The 25657-nt window shown below is 41.1% G+C and overlaps 1 protein-coding gene across 1 annotated transcript; it reads left to right on the forward strand.

The window, feature by feature from the left end:
- Nucleotides 1-4653: 4653 nt before the first annotated feature.
- SLC22A3 (solute carrier family 22 member 3) lies at nt 4654-25384 on the forward strand. Its single transcript, XM_083496509.1, has 11 exons — nt 4654-5343; nt 11965-12068; nt 13217-13371; nt 15335-15503; nt 16429-16546; nt 19801-19898; nt 20003-20217; nt 21270-21378; nt 22154-22266; nt 23467-23587; nt 25059-25384. Exons 1-11 carry the CDS (start codon nt 4930-4932, stop codon nt 25111-25113), a joined length of 1671 nt encoding a protein of 556 aa, XP_083352635.1. The 5' UTR covers nt 4654-4929; the 3' UTR covers nt 25114-25384.
- Nucleotides 25385-25657: the final 273 nt, after the last annotated feature.

Genomic DNA, 25657 nt, shown 5'->3' on the forward strand with positions numbered 1-25657 from the left:
ATCATCCCTCACTACCAAGACCAGTGGTCAGGGATGATGGGAATTGTAGTCCGAAAACAGCTGGAGACCCAAGGTTGGGGAACACTGAGCTAAGGTATTGTTCTCCTGATATTTTGGAGCTTAAGCTCCCATTGTCACTGACCATTGACTAGGTTGGCTGGTGCTGATAAGAGCTGGAATCCAAGAACATCTGGAGGGCGTCGGGTTGGTTACTCTTGAGCTAAAGTTCCCTCCCCTGAGTTGCGTATGTTGGGGATTGGTACACAACCTTGCTCCTTTACATCAGGTATGCAAAATCTTTGGCCTTCAGATGGTGTAGAACTGCAACTCTAATCATCCCTGCCCATTGACTATGCTTTCTGGAGCTGATGGGATTTGTAATTCATTAACATCTGGAGATAGTATTCTTTTTAAAACATGCGAACTGATGTTAAAATGTAGATCCAGTCATCATCACACACCTTACATAGCCTTTATCTCGCCTGATCATTTTTTCTGAAGTGATAATTGAGTGAATAGAGTGATGTGATGTGATTGTTGAATGAGTATGAGACTATGATGACTTGTCAGGAAATCTTGATTGCTTTTGCTCAGTCATGAACCTCTTGCCTACCTTGGAATGTTGACTTCTGGACCTCCTGCTTGCTGTCATATTTTGGAGTGGTAGTTTGCTAATAAATACGCTATATTTTGTTATGTGCATTTTGTTTTGTTTTTTACCTAAGTACATTGTGTACAGGTCTATTGCTTATATTTCTTAATGTGATGAATTGTATTAGTAGTAGTATTTGGATTTTTATAATTAAAAGCATGTGTTTTTATATATGGAAATTGCTTTGCGATTTCTTGAAAGTAATGCAAGTTCAATAAATCAACAAATATAATGCAGAAAGTGCACCAAGAGGAGAGCCTCAAATTAAGATCTCGGTGGCCAGGTGAACTAGTTCAGGAGAAAATATAAAAATGTGCAAGTGGATAGTTACATGGCATTTTAGCATTTATCCTTATTCTTTACACACACACACACACACACACACACACACACCCCTCCCTTCTCAGAGTCTGTATTATTTGATGTGACCTGCTACCCCACAATGTAGTCTATCTAACCAGTTTTAGCTCCCCAACACAGTCTGCTTGACAAATTAGATGCAGCTTTGTGTAGATCAAATGCCAGTACTTGGTACACTTTAAAATGATCCACTTGCATGCTTGTGCAGGATCTGAAACATTGTTAATGAGTGCCAAATACCCATCGAGAGCAGCCAGCAGGGAGAGGAAGTATCACACACCTGGTTTCCTGGTTCTGGCATCGCTGTGCCTTACAATGAACTCAATTCCAGGTTCCTTGATAGAGAAGACAGTCGAGCTACAACTGTATATCCACTTACTTAGGATTAACCCTTCTGAACTCAGTGGTTCTTATTTCTGAGTAGACATGTGTAGGATTGTGCTGCCAATGTCAGTTTCCCATGCATAAGGTCAATTCTCTCTCATATTTAATATAATATCGGGTAAATTTGCAGCAGCATACTTCTTTTCATTTTGCGTGGTTATTCGATCTCATTTTCCAAAGGGGATAAGGAGGGGTGGCTTGGGGTCTTCTGTGGCCTTTATTTTTAAAATTACTTATTTGGAAATATGGGGACAAAAAGGGTGTTTGGTTTAAGTTTCCCTACTATTACTTCATTGTATTTCAAACAATATTTCAATTTTGTACCTGCTGATTTTCTTCTTTCTGAAATATTTTAAGGTTGTTTCAGGCAGAGAATTTGAAGTAGTAGTCAAACAGTGGTTTAATTCCATGCTTGTTCTTTTCTCTGGAATTGCCATCATTTGCTTGTTTTCAAAAGAAGATCTAGACAACGTGATTGCCAAACCATGACATTCCAGTATTTTCTGTGTTTTTCTCCTGTGGTCCCCACCACCAAGGTCTCATTTGTAGCATTTTCTAAAAATAACATAACATAATTGTGGTGCCAGTGTGGGCTGTCATTGCAGTGGTGTTTATTATTTTTGTAGAAAAGCAAAGGAAGATTAGATGGGAAACATTGGAATGTAATGACTTGACAACAATATTATCAGACAAAACATTCTTGGGATCTTTTATTGTGTGTTTAATTGAAGTTTTATTTTCCCTAACATCAGTTTAACACTGAATCCCTGACTCTCTTTTATCTTTCTTTCCCATTTTAGCCTTCTGCCTACAGATGTGCCCAGGGATTCCTGTCCTTTTACAGAGCAAGTTTGTTATTACTACTATTCTGTAATGGCTGGTATTTACATCAGCTAATGGAATGGTTAAAAATAGCTTTAAATCCATGGAAATAACAACATTATGTTTTCAAAAGGTGGGAACCCTGTGGATACAGCTGATGGAAAAATGACATTTCCCATGTCTTAGGGTTAATCTACAAGTTGTTATGCTGACCCCGAGGCGTGGGATATATCTAAGTCTATCCAGTGTTGCCACCTTTTGGAAAAGAAATGAAAAGACAGAAGAAGAAAGAAGAAAATTGAAGTGATGACGTAAAAGAAGCAAAAGCAACCTTTTCAACTTTTTTCAGTCCATGGCTCCCTTGACCAACTACATTCTTTCTGCAGCACCTCTGTGGGGCTCAGGAGCCCAGTTATGTCACCCCTTGCCTGCAGAGCTGGCAGCCCCTCACCCCTTTTCAAACACCCTCTCTTGTGGAGTGTTCCCTTGGCCTTCTCTCTTCTTCCCTCTCCTTGGGAGTCCTCTGGGCAACCGCCCCTGGTCTCTGAGCTGCCTGCCCCAAAGAAAGGTGCCTCCTCCCACTGCTCCACAGGGGCCTGGGAAGTCCTAGAGGCACCATTCACCTGGGACCGGAGTAGACAACCTAAGGCCCAGGGGCTGGGTGCAGCCCATTCACCTTCTCAATCCGGTCCACAGACGGTCCGGGAATCAGCATGTTTTTACAACAGTAGACTGTGTCCTTTTATTTAAAATGCATCTCTGAGTTACTTGTGGGGCATAGGAATTTGTTAATTATTTTCCCCCCAAAATATAGTCCGGCCCACCACATGGTCTGAGGGACAGTGGACCGGCCCACTGCTGAAAAAGGTTGCTGATCCCTGACCTGGGAAGCTTGTAGCCAGAGCTGCTGCAACAAACAGCTGTGCAAGACTTTGGGAGGCAGAGATGTGAGAGGGCATCAGAGGAGGGAGGGAAGGAAAGAGGGACAGAGGCCAGTGTTGCCCACGGCACCCCTGACCTTCATTCCAGGCAGCCCAGGGTTCCATGGCACACTTGTTGAAAACCACTGGTCTATCTACATTGCCTGTGCATAGTGACTTTGCTATAGTTTGTTATATATTTTATAAGACAAGTAGAGCCCTGTCTCCTTCTCAAAAGAAGGCAGAACTTTGCCTAAATATTCCCCACCGTTTTTTGTGGTGTCTCTCCACTCCCACCCGCTTTAATGTCCTGGAACCGTGCTAAATTTGGGGCATTGTGGAGGGTGCAAAATGACTGCCAGGCCTCCAACCACAGTTGTGGCCATTGCCACAAGCAAAAATCGAAACCTTTTAGAGGAACCAAGCAAGTAGCTCTGCTACTCCCAGTGGTGAGCCCCACCCCCCAGAAATCGTTGGGACTTTTCTCCTCCCCTTCCCTTGGATAAATTTACTAAAATATTCCTGGCACACCACAGTTTTCCTGCCCATAGAAAGGGTTGGGTAATTTTGAGTGGTGAATTTGTGCACTGCTCTAGTTAAACAGGAACAACTTTTAATTAAGAAGCATAAACATGAGAAAACAAAAACATGATAGAGCACACACACCCCAAACCATTTTTTATTATTGTGGCAACACTGCCAATTATCTATCATAGATAGAGGACAGTCAGTCAGCCTGACTTGACTGTTCCCTTAAAGTTTCTGTTGTTCCATGCTTGGTTGCATGGGTGCCCAGTGGGGAGGGAATCAGCCTCCTGTGCCACCAAATGAACCACAATTCCCATAATTCCAGCATTCATTTTTGAGCGATGTGGCAAATAGTACAGGCACCATTCTCCTCATTTTTTAAAGTGAAAAACTTGCCTGCTCTCACTTTTCAACTATGCGTGTTTATTTATTCATTTGGAGTATTTACTTTGCCCTTTCAGTAAAATGTCTTGTGGATGCCCATGATCGCTTCTCATTTTCTTGGTGGTGACTCTTCTAGCTACCTTTTCGCTTCACCTCTTTTCTCTTTCATTTTTCTTCATTTCCACTGTTTCTAACTGCCAGCAGCTGATATTCTCCGTGTCTGGTTCCCCCTCACACCACTGGACCCACATTATAACCTCTTGGCAGTAACCTATGTGGTTATCTGTTCCAATTATCAACTCAAATAAGTTAATTGACCACCACAATAGCAAGAACCCAAGTGTTTTGGGGAGGGAGAAGTTTAATGGATTTTAACAAAGTGGATCCTTTCCCATAATTTCTGTTTAATGTGACAAATCTGGATTAATTTTTATGGGAAATGACCACAGTTCTGCTTTATATTCTGCTGTTTGCATGTTCCTAAAGAGTTAACCATTTTGATTACATAATCTCTCCTTTGGGTAGACAGAAAAAATATATACGCCCCCTTCTTTGGGGCAGCATGCGTGCCAAGTGTATAGTGAAATCCTACAGTTCTGTGCGTAAGCATTGTGCCAAACTGACAGTACAACTCGTGTGTGTGTGTGTGTGTGTGTGTGTGTGTGTGTGTAACTTTGCTCTGCCCCGGCATTGCTTTTGCTACTTGATTGCATGTGTGTGTAGCTGAGGGAGACAGAGAGGAAGACAGAGAAAGAAGAGAGAGATTGCGCGTACATGATTTATAGGAAGCACCGGCAACAGCCACAAAGTTTGAGAGCTGTTGACGCTGTGTCACCTCTTGGATTCATCTGACTTGGGGGAGGGGAGGAACTGTCTACAATGCCGTCTTTTGAAGAGTTTCTAAAAGAGGCTGGGGAATTTGGAAGGTTTCAAAAGCGGGTCTTCCTCCTTCTTTGCCAGACTGGTATAACCTTTTCCTTCTTATTTGTTGGTGTTGTGTTCCTTGGCCGCGACCCAGAGCAATATTGGTGCAGGGTTCCTTATGCATCTAAATTAAGGAAGCAATGTGGATGGACATTTGAAGAGGAGTACAACGTTACCATTCGAGCTTCAAGTCTGGTGAATGATTCTTCCCAGTGCAAGAGGTATGACCTGGAGTGGTATAACACCTCTTCTAGCTGCACCAACCCACTGTCTCATCTTACCAGCAACAGCTTGAGCAATGTGTCACTTACAACATGCCGCCCGGATGGCTGGCTCTACAAAGAACCTCATTCAACTATTGCCAGCGAGGTAAGAGAATTCAAAATACATCCTCCAGCCATATTTTCATTAGCAATACAGGACTATAAAATACTTGTACATAGAAGAAGAAGGCTGGAGTGCAAACTATGGTGGGTTGACACGGATAATTAATCTACTCCCCAACAGCAATTGGAAAGTTTCATAGGTAACCTTAAACAGCAGCGCCAGTCTTTAATGTGCTTAATATGTGAGCAAATTCCAAAACTGAGACATTTTTACTGATTCTTCGAAATAGAAGAGTATAACGAGAGCTATGGCATTTCAGATAATGGATGGGCTAATAGAATATATGTAAATGACTCCTCTTGGAAACTGAGGCAATACAGTTGTATAGAAGGGCAGCACCAATTCAGATAGACAGTGTATATCTCTCTGGATGAATTTCTTGTCATATATCATTCGACAATACATTAGGAAGGGAGTGTGGCTCACTGGTAGTGCACATCCTTTGCGTGCAGAAGGTCTTAGATTTAATCCCTGGCACTGCAAAAGGATCAGCTAGTCAGTGATGGGAACTAATTCTACCCACTGCTGCCTGTTCAGATCAATTTTATTATTTTCAGCCATAAAAAAGAGAGGGGGGAAGTAACACTATGCCAGCACGGACATTTATAAAATGAGAATAACTGGGCAAACGTCATAAAACACCAACAATCAAGTATGAAAAATGCAGCTAGCTGTGTTGGTCCATTAAGAAAAAATCCAATGCACAACAACCACTTAATATTTTAGGATGGGCTGAAAGTCATAAACAGTTTTGAGTTTCACAAAACTTTTTTTAGACAGGTTGTAGAACAACAAAAAAGAGGGTGGGGGGAAGTGAGCAAGAAGGTGCTGCTGATACAGGTTACGGTGGAGATCCATCTGTGAGATGTTAATTTCAGATGATGAAGAAGGCTCTTTGCAAACTAAGGAAGAGAACCTAAACCAACTTGCCCATTTAGGATTGTAACCTAAGTGAGTTTGCACCAAGAGATCTTAAATTGCACCAAAGCATAGTGCAATAAAGAAGCAATGCCTGTTGAAAATACAAGATACAGTGGTACCTCGGGTTAAGTATTTAATTCATCCCGGAGGACTGTTCTTAACCTGAAGCATCACTTTAGCTAATGGGGCCTCACGCTGCCACCGCGCCACCAGAACATGATTTCTGTTCTCATCCTGAAGCAAAGTTCTTAACCCGAGGTACTATTTCTGGGTTAGCAGAGTCTGTAACCTGAAGCGTATGTAACCTGAAGCATATGTAACCCAAGGTACCACTGTATTATTAAAAGGTGCTCAAATATTCCTCAGCACCGACTGGAACACATGCAAGTCCTGAAATAAAGAAAAGTATTGCATTTCGTATTCCTAACTCATCTCTTGCCTCAGGTAGTGATCTCATTTCAGATTGCAAACTACCTAAAACACAGTAAATCAAATAGAACAATAAAAGCAACTGATTAAATAATTAAACAAACAGTACCAGTGTCAGAACAGCATTTATTTAGGGAGTAGTCTGTAGAAAGCACAGTTACAGGAGGAGCAGATCAGGTATGCAAGTTATGCCACTAACTTTCGTGATATTAGTTTGCACCAAAATAGTAAAAGGGAACCCACTTTTAATAGTATCTTATTCACACTTGTGGACTATAACTTTCCAGAACTAGTTTTGTTCTGTTTGAATTAGATCTGGTATACATTTTAAGATAGAAATAGAAATACATTACAGTATTTTAGATATTGTTCATTTTCTTTCCTGGAGCTCATATCATTACATTCTTTAGATAAATATAGTAGAAATTGTTTTGCTGAAATGTTGCTGGTGGAGGCAGGAGGGTGATTAGAGAATGAGAAAAAGGACAGTGATCTTTTTTATTTAATCCTGCTTTGGTTGTCTGTGGTAACATTTTGTTAATCATTAACACTGAAATATGACAGATTTAAGGACAGGCGGATATGGTAGCATTAGTAGCTGCTTTCAGACACTGTAATGAAGACAGGAAGCTGTGTTATACTGAGCTGGGCCATCAGCCTATCAAGCTACTGTATGCCTGAGGTCTTCACACTTTCCCAATCTTGGGTCCACCTTTAGTCCCAACATGCATTTAGGGACCCATGTCTTCCTTTTGTTATTTGCATGGTGGTAATGTTGCTGTTGTGACATACCTTATGTCAGTCTGCAGACTGATGTTTGTTCAGATTTCAGCAGTAAACAGTGGGTTTTCCCAGGGAAAGTCGCAGGACAAAAAAACCCCTCTTGGACCCTTGACTTGAAATCATGGAACAAATGAAAGTATGGACGGGCCCATAGTTTCTCATTTTTCCAGTCTTCAGTTCTCAAAATTTCTGTGAATTTTTAAAAATCCTTGTGAAAATTCTTCAGCATTTTAGTGCAAATTTATCCTAATCAACACAGCATTGGAAACAGTTTTGACAAATGTGCACATTTTTGCAAACAATTTCTCCTAATGTTATGCATTTTGCATGCTATTTCCACCAATATATTTATTTTTATGCACAATTTCCACTAACATATGCATTGTATTAAGCTTCGATTGGAGAACAGCATTGCAAAATTTGGATAACTGTGCATTTTGAAGGATGGTGCATTTCAGTTCTTACAGTATTTTGGAAAGGGCAAATTGGATATATTCAGCCTTCAACGAATTGTAGTTCTCTTTCATCCCTAGTCCCAACCCACCAGTTGAAGACAAATGCTCCATGTTGACTGGAAACAGCTCTCCAGGGTTGCAGACAAGGACCTTTCCCTGTTCTAACTGGATATTTGTTTATTATACTATAACTAAGAGATACCTGAAACTGAGGCCCCACCTGCACTATACATTTAAAGCAGTATCACACCACTTTAAACAGTCATGGCTTCCCCCAGAGAATCCTGCGAACTGTAATTTGTTAAGGGCACAGAGAGTTGTTAGGAGACCCCCTTTCCCCTCACAGAGCTACAATTCCCAGAATGCTTTAACAATCAATCCATCTTCTCGGGGAACTGTTGCTCTATAGGGGCAACAGGGGTCTTTTAAGTACTCTCAGCAATTTTATCAGACTTCAGTTCCCTGGATTCTTTGGGGAAGCCATGACTGTAGTAGCATGTTCAAATACATAGTGCAGATGGAGCAAGAATCAGGGACTTTTTGTTTGCAAAGCATGCGAGGGCTGGGAATGCAACAGCAGTTGTACCTGTGGCCAGTGGCCCTCCTACCTTTTGCCAAACCAGAGGCAAATGATGCATGTGGAGGAAACATTTACTGTTGCAACAAGTATTTCTTACTGCTTACTTTTGGGGGTGGAAAATCCTGCTCCGCTACTCTGCGCCTCTTCCTTCAAGCAGTGTTCCTATTAATGTAGATGGTGACTATTGGGATGCAATCACATCGACTTTTTTAGAGAAATGAAAGCTCTGTGGCTGTCTGGATATAATTACCAATCCAGACTGTTAATGTTCTTATAACTCTTCAGTCTCTGCATGTGTTTTTCCCTATTGCAATATGTAGCACAATCCCATGCATGTTTACTCAGATAAGTCTTGCTGTGTCTGATGGGGCTTAGCCCTCAGTAAGCAAGCACAGCCTTAATGACTAGCTTGGGAGTAGGCTTGCCCCAATCTCCCAGCACAAGGAAACAGTTCTCCTACATTTGTAGGTGAGGAATCTCATGCCTGAAGCCTAGCCTTGTCCAAAGCCCTAGGCATGAAGTTTTGACTCCTCCACCCTTGACTAAAAAAAAATGCATTCAAGAAAATTATAGTGTTGTGACAGCAAATGATTTCCTGTGTGCATTCTGAGGTGGTACTGTTGGGTTAATGGCTAGCTATCTAGTTATATAAGCCAGCTACCCCACTAGACAGCTGGCTGGCTGGTCAGTAGATGACAATTCTCCGAGAGCAGTAGCAGGCCTCCAGGAGAGAGGGCACAGAGAGCTTCTAGAGCGGTGATGGGAACCTGTGGCCCTGCAGATGTTAGACTACAATTTCTACCATCTCTGACCATTGGCCATACTGGCTAGTGGCTGAAGTCCAACAAAGTATGAAGGGTTCTTCATCCAGGTCCCAGGGTGTTTCTCCCCTAAAGCCAGAGTCAAATTTCTGGAAGTACTTGCCAAGCTCTGAGGTCAAATTACGCCTGGAGCTGCTTTGTTTTTGCTGTAATCTTGACACTTGGTCCTCCATGGAGGATACATTCTGGTCTGCTGCCTGCATACACTTTCGCTCTGCCAAGTTAACATTTGCCAGATTAACATGCCCTTTGTGGGAAGATAATTGGTTTCCTAGAAGAAGAAATGTAGTTGTTTAGGACATACTGATGTCAGCAACGTAATAAAGTCCTATATGAAACATTACTGTTGCTGTTGAAGCTACTTTAAGGGCCAAGTACTACATTCCCCATCGATACACAGACCTTACTTAGCTCTAAGGACAGCAGGATTTATTTATCCATTCATGTATATACCGCTTTTCATCCCAGAGGTCCTCAAACCTTTTTATTAATACAATAAAATGACAGCAAAATGCAATAAATCAATTGTCAATCAAATACAAGAAAGCAACACCCCCTCTCAAAATATTGATTGCGTCAGTGTTTTCTTATAAACAATTGGCAAGGAATCTTGGTACCCCATTTAGATATTTTTATGGTTTCTCACTGAACTAGATAATATTTATTTTGCACATGTTTAGGCTATGAGCATTTAACTTCAGAAATTAAATTAACCCATTATAAACAATCCTAGTTCCATGCTAACTGAAACCATTTCTACCCATTCTAATGAACATACTGTGAATTAGATTCTCTTCCTGATGCATATATAGGCTCATGTGTGATAAAAGTCTGTTGATTGTAACATCACCTACAATTAACCCTCCTTCATACATGCTATATAACCTATATACCAAAAATTATGCAAAAAATGTACAATGACAAAGTTAATGTGCAGATCTATCTCATGTATGGATCTTATCATGCTAAAATGTAGCATTCAAATATGGTTAATTAAAAGCATTGGTTTCAATGGGTCTATGTATCAGATACCACCCTTAAGGGGGAAAAACACCCTAACATACCAAATAAAAAACTGAGTAATCCAGCATGGGAACTGGTCCTACTAAAAAGATGGGACTGTTTAAATGTGAGACTAAAAATAAATAAATAAATAAAATGCTATGGAGTGCTAAAAGGGAGTTAGTTCTTGCTGGAATTGCTCAGATAATCAGTGTTGGAATTAATTACATTCATCATTTTATTATTTTAATTAGTGATCTCAGTCAAGGATATAACAGTGCGTTGAAGAGTTTAAGCTCTTCTCATGTTGACAAAGCAAAAATCATGCTCCTAAATAATTATGCATTCTCCAAAATCTGTCTATTGCTAATGCTAGTTTTATTGTATTCATGCAAGTTTTCAGAGACTGAGGACTCTAGTTCTTTACGATAACTGGTATTAATCAGGCTATCCCACTGGAATCTTGGAAGTAGATTTGGGTTAAATCCTTCCAAAAAGTTACTTCATGAAATCTTAAGGATTACAAATCAAAGCACTGAGATGGAGATTTGCTTAGCTCTTTTAAACTTTTCTTTTTCTTGGATGTGCGCAAAAAGGCGGAACCATTTCACTCACAGCACTAAGTCAGGAGATAGCTGTTGAACACTGGAAGAACAAACAGTGATTATCTGTGATGTCTTAGAAGTACAACAGAGTTTAAGACATGTTTATCATGTAGATGATACGGTATCAACCAAAGTTAGCTGAAGGACTGACAAAGCCAGATGGTTTCTATTCAAAGTGGCATCCCCCCCCCCCCGGTATCTTGTTCCTGGCAAGAATGTCACAGCAGGCAAGACTTGGGTGCTAACAATTTGTTTCTTTAGTTACATTTCATCACCTTCTGTCTTCACTTTACCTATCACTCCCTCCATTTTGCCCCCATTTCTTATATTTTCATTGAGGCCTTCCAGGGATGATCTTCTGAAAAACAGTGGCCAACACTACCATTAGACAGGAAGATGGCAACCTCAGGCAGCAGGTGCTTGAGGTGGGGAGCAGCAGCAAGCTGTTGAAGGGCAGAGCTCTTTGTGCTACTAGGCATGCCGTTCACCTTCTAAGCTAGCCTGCTGACCTCAAATATGGTGGAAGATGCTGCCCCATTACCAGTATTGGCTTGTGTACATGGAATGGCGGGTGGGGGCACCATCTTGTCTTTTGCCTCAGGCAGCAAAGATGTTTTGGACCCAACTTCATATGAGATTCCTTTATGACATCTGTAGAAGGTAGGACTTCACAGGCCCAGCCACCATCAAAATATGATCCTAAATAGTTTTATAAGTTTCTTAAATTGAGCATTAGTTCTATATAAACCAGGCATAGTTTATATAGAGACTGTCAATTCTAATGTTTCAGTTCCCTTTTAAAAAAGACTAGGTGTATCTCTAGTCACAGAAGGCTTTTTGCTCCAGTGAAGGTTTATGTGAAGGGGAAAAGGATGGAGGCAATTTTTACAGTGATTCCCTTTCTCCTGCAGCCTCCCTCGGATATTGTTTTCAAGACTGGAATCTTTTGTCAAATAAAAACTTTATCTTCTACGGAAACTTATTGTCTCTTTTTCTTCTTCCCACAGTACAACCTTGTTTGTGAGGACAGATGGCTAATAGATATGACACAGTCTCTCCTCAATCTCGGTTTTTTGGTAGGAGGATTTTACCTAGGCTACGCTTCAGACAGGTAAAATTTTCTTTTTTAACCAAACTATGAACCATGTCATTCTTCAACTGCAGATAGAGCTGCTTCACACGTTACTTTACTTATGTGAGCGAGTGTTTACATTGCATTAGTACTGTAGCCAAAACGTCTTCCATGTTTTTTATCCATTCTCCATCAACTCATGTGGGGAGAAAGCATTTGAAAATTGTCAAAGCTGAAAGAAAATTTCAGTGAAATTTTCATGCATGAAATGTGGAGGGGTTGTTGCAATTATTTTGATGTGGCCAAGAGGTTTTGTGAGTGTCTCTTCTTTCCTTCTACATTCTGCAGCCTTCCCAGGTGCTCACATTTCCTGAAAAACCTTTGATGTCTTCAGTTGGCCCTTCCTGTTAGCAAGGGAAGCTGGAGAGAGGTTGTCTCTCTGACAACTGTTCGTTTTATTAGATTGCATATTTATTTTTAAAGACATAATTGCAGAGAGCTACTGGTGTTTTTTAAGCAAAAGGGAAGAAGCACACCAGCCTTAGGCACTTGGAAGCAAGTTACCCCAGCCTCCCAAGCTTCAGTTAAAGGCAGAAAGAGACATCATGAGCAGCTTCTTCCCATGGTGATTTTTCAGATCAGGAAATATGGGAGAATGTTTAAGGGAAAGAAAGAAACACTCACTGACACAATAAGGTAAACTCAACTCCACACCCAGTGCTATTTTTCCAGAAATAGAGGTGCCAAAACTCTCCATGAACACCTTCCTTGTTCTCTTAGAATGGCAATGGCGTCCACCTGAGAGGTGTTGGAACCGAGTTCCGGCTGGAAAAAAAGTCCTGTCCACACCCACCAAAATTATAAAGTGTTTCTTCAATGAGGCAGAACAGCAGAAGTCTCTTTTGTAGAGGAAGGAAACTTTAGAGAAATTGGAGGAGAGTTTTCAGTACAGCACTTTTGTATGCCATTACGTGTGAAGATTAGGAAGTTTAGGAATATGTTCAGTCTGTCTTCAGTGAGGTGACTAGTGAGGGGTAGGGGTGGGAGAGAGAGCATCCCTACCATTCCCTGAGCTGGTTTGCCAACCAGGCATTGCCCAGGAAGAAAGGCCGAGACCTTAAAAGCTCTTTTTGCACCAGGTAACCCCATTCTCTCTGTTTTACTCTCACACTCTCTGTTCTTGACAGATACGGCAGAATCAACATTTACCTCATTTCCTCCTTTGGGGCAGGACTATGTGGCCTCATAGTGGCTTTTGCACCAAATATTGTAGTATTTTCGATATTTCGCTTTCTACAAGGTGTATTTGGAAAGGGAACCTGGATGACAAGCTTTGTCATTGGTAAGACTTGGCGTGTTTTCCATTCTTCCTCTTCATATATGCATGTAATATGTGCGATACTAGATGAAAAAAGGGGATTTCTTGAATGGGATTATTATACTGTAGGCACATATGGTGCTGGAGGAGACTCTTGAGAGTCCTATGGACTGCAAGAAGATCAAACCTATCCATTCTTAAGGAAATCAGCCCTGAGTGCTCACTGGAAGGACAGATCGTGAAGCTGAGGCTCCAATACTTTGGCCACCTCATGAGAAGAGAAGACTCCCTGGAAAAGACCCTGATGTTGGGAAAGATGGAGGGCACAAGGAGAAGGGGACGACAGAGGACGAGATGGTTGGACAGTGTTCTCGAAGCTATAAACATGAGTCTGACCAAACTACGGGAGGCAGTGGAAGACAGGAGTGCCTGACGTGCTCTGGTCCATGGGGTCACGAAGAGTCATACACAACTAAACGACTAAACAACAACAACAAGGCACATTGCACATAAAATCAATAGATTGCATTGTGAATATTGCTAAATTACTGCATGAAAGGGAGGGTTGATTATGCAGGGATTGGTTCATTTGAAGACATTTTATTCTGAAAGTGCTGGTGGTGGAGATTTCTTCCTGATGTTAATAAAAGTTCCAAAGGAACCATTTCTGTCAATATCACAGCAAGAGGAGAAAGGATTTGACTTTCCCTCTCTGCCATGCTGCAGTCCTAATAATTATCAATCCCATCCCCAGCAGCTGCTACTTGAATGTTAACAAACATGCATATGAAATGCAGCAACACATTTAACCCCAGGTCACATCTCATTTGACCCCAGTTCATAACCCACCAGGCAAAATTCCACACAAGATCCATGTACAGCAGCTGACCAGAAGCTCAATACCTCTCCTGTTTTTGTTATCTGCCTCAGGGACTGCAAAAACAATAAGTTTATTGAAGACAATAATGGCTTCTGAATTGTGTATAGTTTGGTCACAAGTCGATCTAATATGACCCAGATTTTAAATAAGTCCATGGTTTATAAATTTAAGAATGCACAGAGATGTACCTAATTTGAGTGGTGAGCTGACTTTAAAAAATGCAGTCACCATGGTAGGATTCGGTTTTTTAGACATACATTTTTGAGCACAAAGGAAAGTAATTCATCACTAATTTACCACCACACTCTATGAACCGTTTCTGGTTTTCAAGGTGGGGAGGTGACACATAATTATACATTTAATTGGGAGAAGTGTGCATGTGGTATTTTAAAAGTTAAATCCCAAAACTAAAGGGGTGGAGAATATGGAATCATCACTCAGACTGTTGGTATGTACATCCGTCTGTTTTACAGTGAAGGTAAGCAGAAGCCAGCATCACTCAGGAGAAGAAAAATGTGTTCTTTATATGACATTTTTATACATATGAAGCTACATAGATGCTCATTCAATAGTAATAAGACCAAAGAATACCAACATGCACTATCTCACCAATGAACGAGTTATGGGCTCAATTCAGATACAATTATTTTGGTTTCATAAACAATGGCAGGATTTCTGTCAATTGTTGAACCATCTGGTTTGATGCCCTACTTTTGTAGCCAAAGATTAAACCAGTTTCCAAGTTTGCATGTAATGGGAAAGTGTGATTTAAGGCAATACATTGTGCAAAAGAAGGAGGAATGAAAGGGAAGGAGGGAGGGATGAATGTATGTATGTCCAGGCTAACCACTTGTTCTTAGCCAAATAAACAATGGTTTGTTAACTGAGATAGTTATGTCTGAACCAGGCCATAGATTCATAACATCAGACATCTGTGACATTAATTTCCTTCTGCCAACTAATGTAAAGAAGTCAGCAATACCAAAGCAAAATATCTCCACGTGTACCACAGAACAGTGACTTGCTATCATCACCCTATTAATGGTTTTAATAATGTGCAGGCTGTTTCCTTTCAATGTCTTTTATTTTGTCCATTTCTGTATTCAGTGACAGAGATAGTTGGTTCAGATCAGCGAAGGATTGTTGGAATTGTAATTCAGATCTTTTTCACCCTTGGAGTTGTGATTCTTCCTGGAATTGCTTATCTCATTCCCACATGGCGAGAGATTCAGCTAGCTACGACACTCCCCAACTTCCTCTTCCTGTTGTATTACTGGTAATTTCATGTTATTTTCTTTCTCGTATCTTTAGAATAATTATATAGTACACAGTATGAGGTCCTGTAGTATAAACTGGGAGCTTTAGCAATTATGAGAAGTCCTCTGTCTGTCTCACAGCTCATTAAATTGCCCACATCTACTGTATGGGAGCCATAATACTGACCTTCATTCAGAATTATAAGGATTGCTGTGATATGCCTTTGAAGAGCTTTGAATACTCTAAAGCACAATGTAATCAAAATACTTTGTTTAAGAACACAGAAAGTTATCATCAGTAACCTCCTCCCCAAATTGTGCCTTTTTAAATATAAGCCCACATCTATAAACAGTATACCTATTTGAACATACTTGAAAAGAGTTATGGCTGAATATAGAACCACAAACCACAGATATAGTTTGTGTAAAATATGGACAAATAGGAGTGCTATTTGAAAAGAGTTGATCTATCTCTTCAAGGTAAACTCAAAGTTTTTTCAGTTCAGTTCAGAATTTACAGTCAATTCTGAAAGTTTCTGAAATTGACTATGCAACATTCCCTTTAGAAATCTAGTTTGCATTTCACTAGTTTCCAGGGATCATATTACAAGTCATCCACATAATTTATGTGCTTCTTTGTCCAACTATGTATAAAGAATGGACAGAATCATCAACATTATGTGGGTCACTTATACCGGGCTTCTACTGTGTGCAGTGTCAAATTGCTTGCTGACTCCATGGGATGCTTGTTTCAGCCTTCACACATACACACACACATTCACAGAGGAGGATTAAAGAGCTTCCAGCTTGCCAGGGAAAAAATGGAAGGCAGGAGAACCGCACAGGGATGTTGATTAGCTTCGTGCCTTCTTACAAGCAATAAATCTATTTGGTTTCTGAACACAGCTTGCAGATACATCCTTACCAGTGTCTCTACTTTTGCAGGGCAGTACCTGAATCTCCACGGTGGCTACTGACACGTAAAAAAGGAGAAAAAGCCCTAAAGATCATTCAGTCCATCGCCAAAGACAATGGGAAATGTCTTCCATCACATTATACTGAGGTACTCACCATATACGTGCTAAGCATCAAATGCACCACTTTTAGCATCATCATGGTGTTAGCAAGGCATGTTCAGTTTGTGCTGTTGGGTTTTCTTTTTCTCGCCCTGTGGCCATCTAACTGTTAGCTGGAGGGTGGAGGAGATGATTTTCCCCATTTTGTACCTGTTTTTTGGTATTAAGAGCTTGCTCTGGGGTGTGTTTCACTCCTGCTCACTTTTCAGATGTTGTGCTGAACATGTGTACATTGGCAAATTGGGCCCTCAGGATATGTCATACTGGAGGCAGGTCAGGTGTCAGATGTCTCGAACACACACACGAATGTTCACACACCATTTGTACAGCGAATACGCAAAGAAGAAAGTCTGCACAGACTCATTCCGTTGCGTGCATATAAGATACTGGCCTCTTGGGAGTGGAAACCTGATGGCAGGGCTTCCATGTTATCTTTCTTTCATTTGTCTTATGTACTGCACTTAGTTGCTGTAGGTGCTTTGAAAACATTGGTGTTGCTCAATTAGTTACTGAGAGAAATACTAACTATGCAAACAGGACAGTAGGCCACCACCACATCCAAACTCCTGTTGGTCAGGATGGTTTTACTACACCAGCTGATACAACAGAGATGTTGGAATCAGGCCCTTCATGGGCAAAAGAAGAAGGAGGAGGAGGAGGAGGAGGAGGAGGAGGATTCAGGGGATCTGTAACTGGCCCAAACCTACATATATCCCAAAACACCCCTTTTGGGAACTCTACGCTGGCTACCACCAGTGGGAGGCCTGTCAATAATTGCAGGCCCCACCTGCTCAGGCAGACGTCAGGTGTCTTCCAGAGCTGCAGTATTCTTCTCCAGGAGGATAGTTGGAAATCTAGCATTTCCCTCAAAACCTAGCATTTCCCTCAAAATATTTAGTAATGTTAAAAGTAGCAGATGCAGAATTCAGTACTTTCCTTCCAAAAAATCAGAGGATCCTATACTATATCAATGTAAATCAACACAAAGAGGTACTCCAGTTTTTCGTAAATTTCTTTTTTAAAACAGCCATACATGAAAGAGTTGTTTTTGCCACACATCTTCCGAATGCGTTGTCTGTCAACCATATTGTGAAGATCATATTTTCATGCGATCAGATTACGAGCAAGAGAATGTGCGGACTGCATGATGTCCATCTGTTCAGATTCTTCAGTTTGTTCAACATCTCAGTATTTTTAGAATGGTGACCTTGGTGTCCAGGCTAGTATTACTCTCTCCTCTTCGTTCCCAAACATCCTAGCCTATATTTTTAAGTAGTATCCACAGCTGGGTGACCCTAATTTAGTCACAGCTGAAATTGCTTAGCCCTCGGTAATAGTCTAAGGCTTCTAAGCTGTACTTTGGAACTGTTCCAGCTCCTTTTGGATACACAAGTTCAGTCATTCTTGATTCTACGCCCAGAAGGAGAGCACGATGCTCCCGGAAGTGTGATAATGGGAGGGTCAAGTGCATTTCACAGGGTGTACTCTCAGTGGAGTTCCTAGTTCCAAGATTACATAGCTCTGCTTTTCAAAGCGAAGCTCTGAGTTTGAGAAAATTTGCTGTATTGTATCTTTTGTAGGCATGCTAATGCCCTGGTGGTGATAAACCTGCTGTTATGATGACGAGCTGTGTGGCATTGAACGGTGTGGTGTTGTAGAGTTGTTTTCATTATAATTTCTTTACATTGTACAACAGAGCATGCTTCTTTCCCAACAACAACAAAGGTGGGGGGAGAGGTGAGAACTGGTTGAAGCCTTGGAGCTATACTTAGAGGGGGAGAGAAAAACTTGGCCTTTTATAGTCCAAAGATGCACCACTCTGCTTAAAAGAATCAAAGTTTGAGGTTTATGACAGAAGCACTCTTTTTTTGTCATTTTATTTAATCTTATATCTTCACAACAGCCATGTGAGGTAGGTTAGGCTGAGAGTCGGTGTGGGGCCCAAGGCTAGAAGTGAGCAAAATCAGTGCTGATTTGAGTTTCAAAAGTGAAAATGCACAAGTATTTTCTTTTCGTTTATCAAGGTTGACAAAATATTTTTGTTTGTGCTTTTCTGAGAGTTGCTGCCTATTCTGAGGGGAAGAGGGAAGTGGCAGGGAGGTCAGAATGGTGCCTGTGCATTAGGGAGCCAATCTGGTACTCTTACCACTGTATTTGAAGCCTTCTGTTCTCCCTTCCACCTCCATTCCGCTGTCTCTCTTCCCAAAAAACAGCAGCAGCTCAGTTGACAGGAGGTAGATTGAGTGCCATGGCTTCACCTGCTGTGTGTGCATATATGCTGCTGTGCATATTAAGACAATACCGGACAGTTTGGACAACCGAGTCCTCTAACACAGTCTAAGGCAGCATCACACATAACTAAATATTGTCTATACTTCTTCCTGTTTATTCTGTTTCTGTTCCACCTTTAAATGACAAAGATTACTAGGCTATTTTACAATAAAAACATGAAATAAATACAATAAAAACATGAAAGTACAATTAAACACACACACACATGCACGCGCGTGCACACACACACATCATAAAGTAACAAAATAAAAACAGAAATAAACTCAAATAGAAGAACTTCCCAAATAGTAAAAGAACTCCCCAAATAGTAAAAGCCTAGCAAAATCAAACATTTACAATATTTGCTATCACGTGAACTAGAAAAACCAGAATGGCAACCTTTAAAAATAAATCATTTTTAAAATTTGTGCTAGATTGCTTTTGTGCTTTTGCAGTATTATGCAAAAAGTTTCCTATTTTCTGTAAAAATATGACAGACAAAAATAACACTTAATGTTTAATATTAATGCTTTGATGAAAACTCATTTGGTTGTGCATTGGATTTTGATCTGAATGCCTAACACCCTTATATTGTGTGTGTTTTTTGGGGGGGTTGCATATTGATGAGCTGTAGCCCCAAGTTACTCAAGCCCAAGGCTCCTTGTCTTATTTGACAACAGTATTTAAACGGGTAAGAAATATTGCTCCCTGAAAGTAAGCGAAATATTTGGTAGATATAGTCCAAGTATCTCCCCTCCTCCCCAAGGTTTTATAGGATATTATTTGTTTAAATTATTTTATGAAGTGTTCAGAGCTTGCAGAACATCAGGCAGCAAATCTTGGCTTGCTCCACTTGCCATCAACCCGTACTTTTCATATTTTTATGTGGATGTTTCATTTCTATACCACTTCTACATGTACAAACTCCTCTGAAGTTATTTGGGTTTTGGTCTCTGTTTCTTTTACTTAGATCAGTCTCTCCGACAAGGAGGTTAGCAACCCGTCTCTCCTTGAACTGGTTAGAACTCCGCAGATGAGAAAGTTCACTCTAATCCTGATGTATGCCTGGTGAGTCCCGGCTGTGTTGCCTCTGTGGCTTTCCCCTTTGGCCTTTGCCATGCAAGCCGGCCTGCTTTGAATCTTTTGCAGCTGTTTTTTTCTTCCTTTTTAAGGTTCACAAGTGCAGTGGTTTATCAAGGGCTTGTCTTGCGCCTGGGAATCATAGAAGGAAATCTGTATTTGGAGTTCTTTGTCTCAGCACTGATGGAATTGCCTTCAGCTTTTCTAATCTTATTGACAATTGACCGCATTGGCAGGCGTCCTCTCTTTGCAACAAGTGCCTTCGTGGCCGGTGCTGCGTGCTTAATGACTGCATTCTTCCCCAAAGGTAACCTTTTCGTTTTTATTTGCTTGTTTTACTTGCTAAATCACCCTTGTCTTTCAAGGCAGACCACACGTGTGCGTGCGCATACACACATTAAAAGATATGTGAAACACACACCCCCAACCATATCTTGGAACGGAAGCTTGCTGAAATATGATCTTGCATTTCTTCTTGGAAATAATGGCAGACTCCAGAAAAGCTTGCACACACTGCTCTGTGACCTTATATTGAGTCTTAATGAAAGGTATTGCTTAATGCTTAATGCTGTTGCTTTTCATTTTGTTTCCTAATGAGCAAAACTAGGGTTGCCATATGCCCAGGATTTCCTGGACATGCACGGAATACAGCAGTTGACAGCAGTGCCCAGACGAAAATTGGATTAAATGTCTGGAAAAATCCAGACATGTGTCAGCCATCTCAATAGTGCCATTTTTGCCGTTTTTTTAAAATAAAAAATAGCTCAAAAACAGTATTTTTTGCGATTTTGCCAACAATTTTGCCCCACCCCCAAAGAAAAGTTCAACAACTTTTCTGTCAATATTTTCACTTTTTGAAATATGGCAACCCTAGAAAAGTAACAGGGAGTCTCTAGCATTGCTTCTTCACATTGCTCTGCTTTAATGCTAAGCTGGCAGCTGCATAATGAAAAGTAGTATTTTAGTGCCACCTGCTGGTAAATGTGAAATGTGAGCAACACTGCTAATTATTTTCAAATCTGGAGGTTGCATTTCTAGCTCATTTATTGTTATTGATTAAAATTAAATACCTTCCCTTAATATTGGGGCAGGTACCAATGGTGAATAAATAATATCTCTTTTAAACTTCCATTTTGTCCATTCATAATCAAATGATTCTCCACTTCTGAGCTCATTTGAGTAGAATATAGCATCACTTCTTTTGCTCATTTATCCGTGAAGAAGCTTTGCTGAAGCAACAGGGGTTAGATGAGAAGGACACGAATTCATTCTGAAATGGATCAGGAATAGGATCTTGATTTTTTGTTTCCATGGTTAAAGGAATTCTTTTAGTGTTTCATCTGCATGTATCCTCCACAGATATACCATGGCTAAGTACATCATGCGCCATCTTGGCAAGACTGGGGATCACCATAACTTTTGAGCTTGTCTATCTTGTGAATTCTGAATTGTACCCTACAATATTCAGGTAAATGGAATAAGCACTTTGAGGGGGGATCCACATAGTTGTGGGCTTGGGCTGGGGGAGGAAGTAGCATTGGAGCAGAAATTGTGGTTAACCTGACAGATTACATCAAGCAGTGAAGTGGCTCGTACATGTGCATTGCTAACCTATGCATGCCTACTCAGAAGTAAGCCCCACTGAGTTCATTGGGACTTAGAGTTGTCCATCAAATAAAAGTGGGAGTTCTATTTAAAAAAAAAAGCACTGGCGAAATGATAGAGAAAACCATTTACAAGACAGTCACATGCCACAGTGTGCTCAGAGTCTAAAATTTAAAAATCTTCAGTTCACAGCCCTGCACTCCAGTGGTTTGAATGAGGTCTCCTTAGCATTCCCATATGAAAAGAGCCAAACGAACCCCGATATTGTCTAGGTCTAGGACACTCCTAAAGAAACATTTCCAAAAGCAGTATAAGAATGTGGTATAACCACAACTCTCATCAGCCTTGGCTGTTGGCCATGCTGGCTGGGGGTGAAGGAAGTTGGGATCCAAAATATCTGGGGTGCAGCAGGTTGGGGAAGTGTCGTCTAGAACAAAGTGCATTCTTGCTACCATCTCCTTTGCAAGTTCCTGTTGATAGGCTCTTATACCCTGACTTAAAGGCCAAATCTGGAGTTCAGTTAAAGAAAGCAAACCAGAGTGGAATGGAGGTATCATGGGGAAAGTAGGTATAGTATAGCATCTTGGAAGCTAGTGCATAAATCCTGAGTAATATATTCTCTTTTCTTTCCCCCATAGAAACTTTGGTGTTTCATTGTGCTCAGGACTGTGTGACATAGGGGGAATTTTAGCCCCATTTCTTCTCTACCGTCTAGCAGCCTACTGGTCAGAGCTGCCTCTGATTGTTTATTGTAAGATATTGTTTTAAAAATGACCTCTTTTCAAAGATGGTTCTTCTTCTTTTTCTGATTCTTTCAGGAAGTAATATTGGGATTGGGATTCCACACTCACTACTGTTTTGTAGCTCCATTTTGCCATACAATTATCCCCCCCACCCCAAAGCAAAGTGTGATGCTGAGAGCCACTTCCCACAACCACTTTCTCCCAGTGAATTTTCAGATCACCCTTCTGATACCATCCACACTGACTCTACACTTCTGAAAGCATCTAACAGTCCTGCCCTTTGGAGAGTTGTCAGGGGGACAAGTACAGCAGTGCCCAGTTCCTTATGTGTAATTGTGCTGGATAGGTACCAACACTGTATTGTAGGGAATAGAAATCCTTAACAATATCATCATTAAGTTTGTTTACATACTACTTTTATTTATTTAGAGAACTTGTGCTCTGCTCTTTAGCCAAAAAGTCTCCCACACAATCAATTAAAACCGCTTACATAACAATAAAAACAAGATAGTCCCTGCTTGCAGGCTTTCAGTCTAAAAGACATGGCACAGAAGTGAAAGGGGAGAGGTAGAGAAGAGGAAAAAGGCAAACTCAGGCACCAATTATTAAAGTTAAATAGTAGCTCTTAGAATAACCAGCCTGAGGGATGTGTTCCTCATGACACACATCCATTCAGAGGTGCTAACTTGTGAGGGAGATTGGGGGAAGGGGGAAAGTTATGTGTGTGATGTCCCAACATCAAGTCAGGATGTTGGAGGAGCCAAGGGGCAGAGCTGAATGTGGCGGCAGCACAGCTTCAGTGGCTCCTCCTCCTCCTGCCATTGCTGCCATTGGCTGGGGGCTGTTTCCTCCTGCTCCTCCCCCTCCATGGCAGGAGCAGGAGGAGAAGGAGCCAGCCACTGAAACTGCACCACACTTGGCTCTGCAATGGCCCTGATTTTTTTGAACATGGGGAGCACCCCTAAAAAGTATTGGGGCCCCCCAAAGGGTTGGGCCCCCAAGAGCTGGTGCCCCTGCATCCATTCATAAACATCCACCCATAAACATGCATATATACACATAAACCACTCACTCCCCCCTGCCCAGCAGTTAGGGCTTCCCCCACATTTTCTTGTTCCCTGCCTCTGAACTATCTAAAACTGTAGTATTAAATATTATTTCTCACTCCATGTGACATACTGTATGTTTCCTGCTTCACATTTTGACAGGTATACTTTCCATTCTATGTGGGCTTCTGGTCACATTTTTACCGGAGACAAAGGGCCTTCCCTTACCAGAGACAGTCGAGGATGTGGAACAACTGCCCAATGCCTGCACTGCTATCTACCCGTAAATAATCTCATACACTTTCTTGGGATTTCAGATGGTTCCTTCTCCAGACCTTTCATTAGCCTCAAGCACCAAACTGTTCGTTAAATGTGCCCTTGAACTTGCATATGTGTGCTTTAAAAATATATATATAAAGCATTGAGGGGAGCTAGTCAGATTGAGATGGGTGGGTGGGTGGAAGCAGTTAACCTCACCCCTCATTAGGACTCATGCTGCAGTCCTAATGAAAATCCCTATTCTAAGCTGCTGTTTCACGCCAGCAGGGAAGCTGCTATTGGTGCTAATTTATCTGTTGTGTTTATACCCAACCTTCCCACCAGGCATAGTGGTGTGAGTTTGAGGATTCCATTGTTAAAAAAGATAGGTAGGTTTCTTGGCGAGTTACCTGGTCCTAAGCAGTGCTTTTTTTCTGGGGGGGACGCATACCCCTAAACATTTTGTGAATCTAAGTTTGGCCTCATTGAGGGGCAGTATTTCAATATAAGTAGGGAAATGAGAGTACAGTGGTACCTTGGGTTACAGATGCTTCAGGTTACAGACGCTTCAGGTTACAGACTCTACTAACCCAGAAATAGTACCTCGGGTTAAGAACTTTGCTTCAGGATGAGAACAGAAATCGTGCTCCGGGGGCGCGGTAGCAGCAGGAGGCCCCATTAGCTAAAGTGGTACCTTAGGTTAAGAACAGTTTCAGGTTAAGAATGGACCTCCAGAACAAATTAAGTTCTTAACCCGAGGTACCACTGTATCCCTAAACGGGTTTTTTTAGAAAAAAGCACTGGTCCTAAGTATGAGTTGTTAGTATAAGAAAGGAAGTTGCTTTGTGCTGGAGGGCATAGGGGTAGGCCCCCTCCCTCACCTGGCACAATAGCCAGAGTGATGTGAGAGAGGGAGGGAAGCTAGAAGCAGGCAGAAACAGAGAGTGAGAGCCATGCTGTATTTTTACTGGAATCCAAGGCTGTAACAATGGGGAAAGCGAGACCTTCTGGGGTGTTGATGCCATGAGCCCCTACATTGTGGGCTCAGGTTGTATATATGTGTAAATAAACCACCGTCTCCACTGTCCCTCATTCCAAGGAAACCAAATTCTGGAACCCCCTGGAATATTGCACCACTCAAAGATTGGCGTGCCATATGCAATGATCTGTTATTCTGTCCCCATCCTCCCCACCGCATTTTATCCTTACGAGAACTCTGACAGAGAAGTGATGCTTAGAAACAGTAACTGCCCCAGTAAGCCTCAAGTATGAGTATGGATTTGAATATGGGTCTTCCTAGTCTGATACTATAACCTCTACAGTAGACCACTCAGCTCCCATAGCCACTTCCCTTGTAGTGCTATCTTCAGCGACAGCAGTTTTCATCAAAGATTAGCATGATTTTTAAAAGCATACATGTCTGCTTAAATAAAAACTTTGTCCCACCATTAAAGCATGGCTTTTCTTCTTTTTTCTCTTTCTTTTTATCACCACAGATTCAGCAGAAAGTGTGGGAAACAGAAACATCAGATTTCCAGCACATATGTTTGATCATTTGCCAAATGTTCTGAGGGCACCGCCAATCACCTGGCTTTCAGTCTGATGTCCAGTGGATGCCATTATCATGCCAGATGGAGAAAATGGATCCTGTTTTTCCATAATAAAGATCCCTAAAAGACACTTAAAGTAAATATAATATTTTTCTATGACTTTGGCAGTATGAATGTGTTTTCTGAGCCTATTGTTTCCAGGTGGGGAACTGTTATATGTGGATTTTGTAGAAGAGAAATAATTTCCATTAAATAAGTTGTTTTATTTGAAACTTGACTCTTTGCTTATGTCTGGGCCATCTGGCCATCCTTTATCTTCCCTAACTCATAAGAGTAATTGTTTCACACTTCTGTTGGAGAAACAGGAAATACACTGAAGGAATCCACAACATTGTGATAAATAACAAGAAAAATATAGCCATTCAAATACTCCAGTGGAACTGAATGAGAACAGGGGAAACAAATTCTTATTTCAAAGATGCAATAAAAAGCATGTATATTTGTTGAGATGCCTTAAGCCTGTTATGTTAATAACTTACCCTTTG

The sequence above is a fragment of the Podarcis liolepis genome, assembly GCF_965112155.1.
Source record: "Podarcis liolepis genome assembly, chromosome: 3".
Lineage (NCBI taxonomy): Eukaryota > Metazoa > Chordata > Lepidosauria > Squamata > Lacertidae > Podarcis > Podarcis liolepis.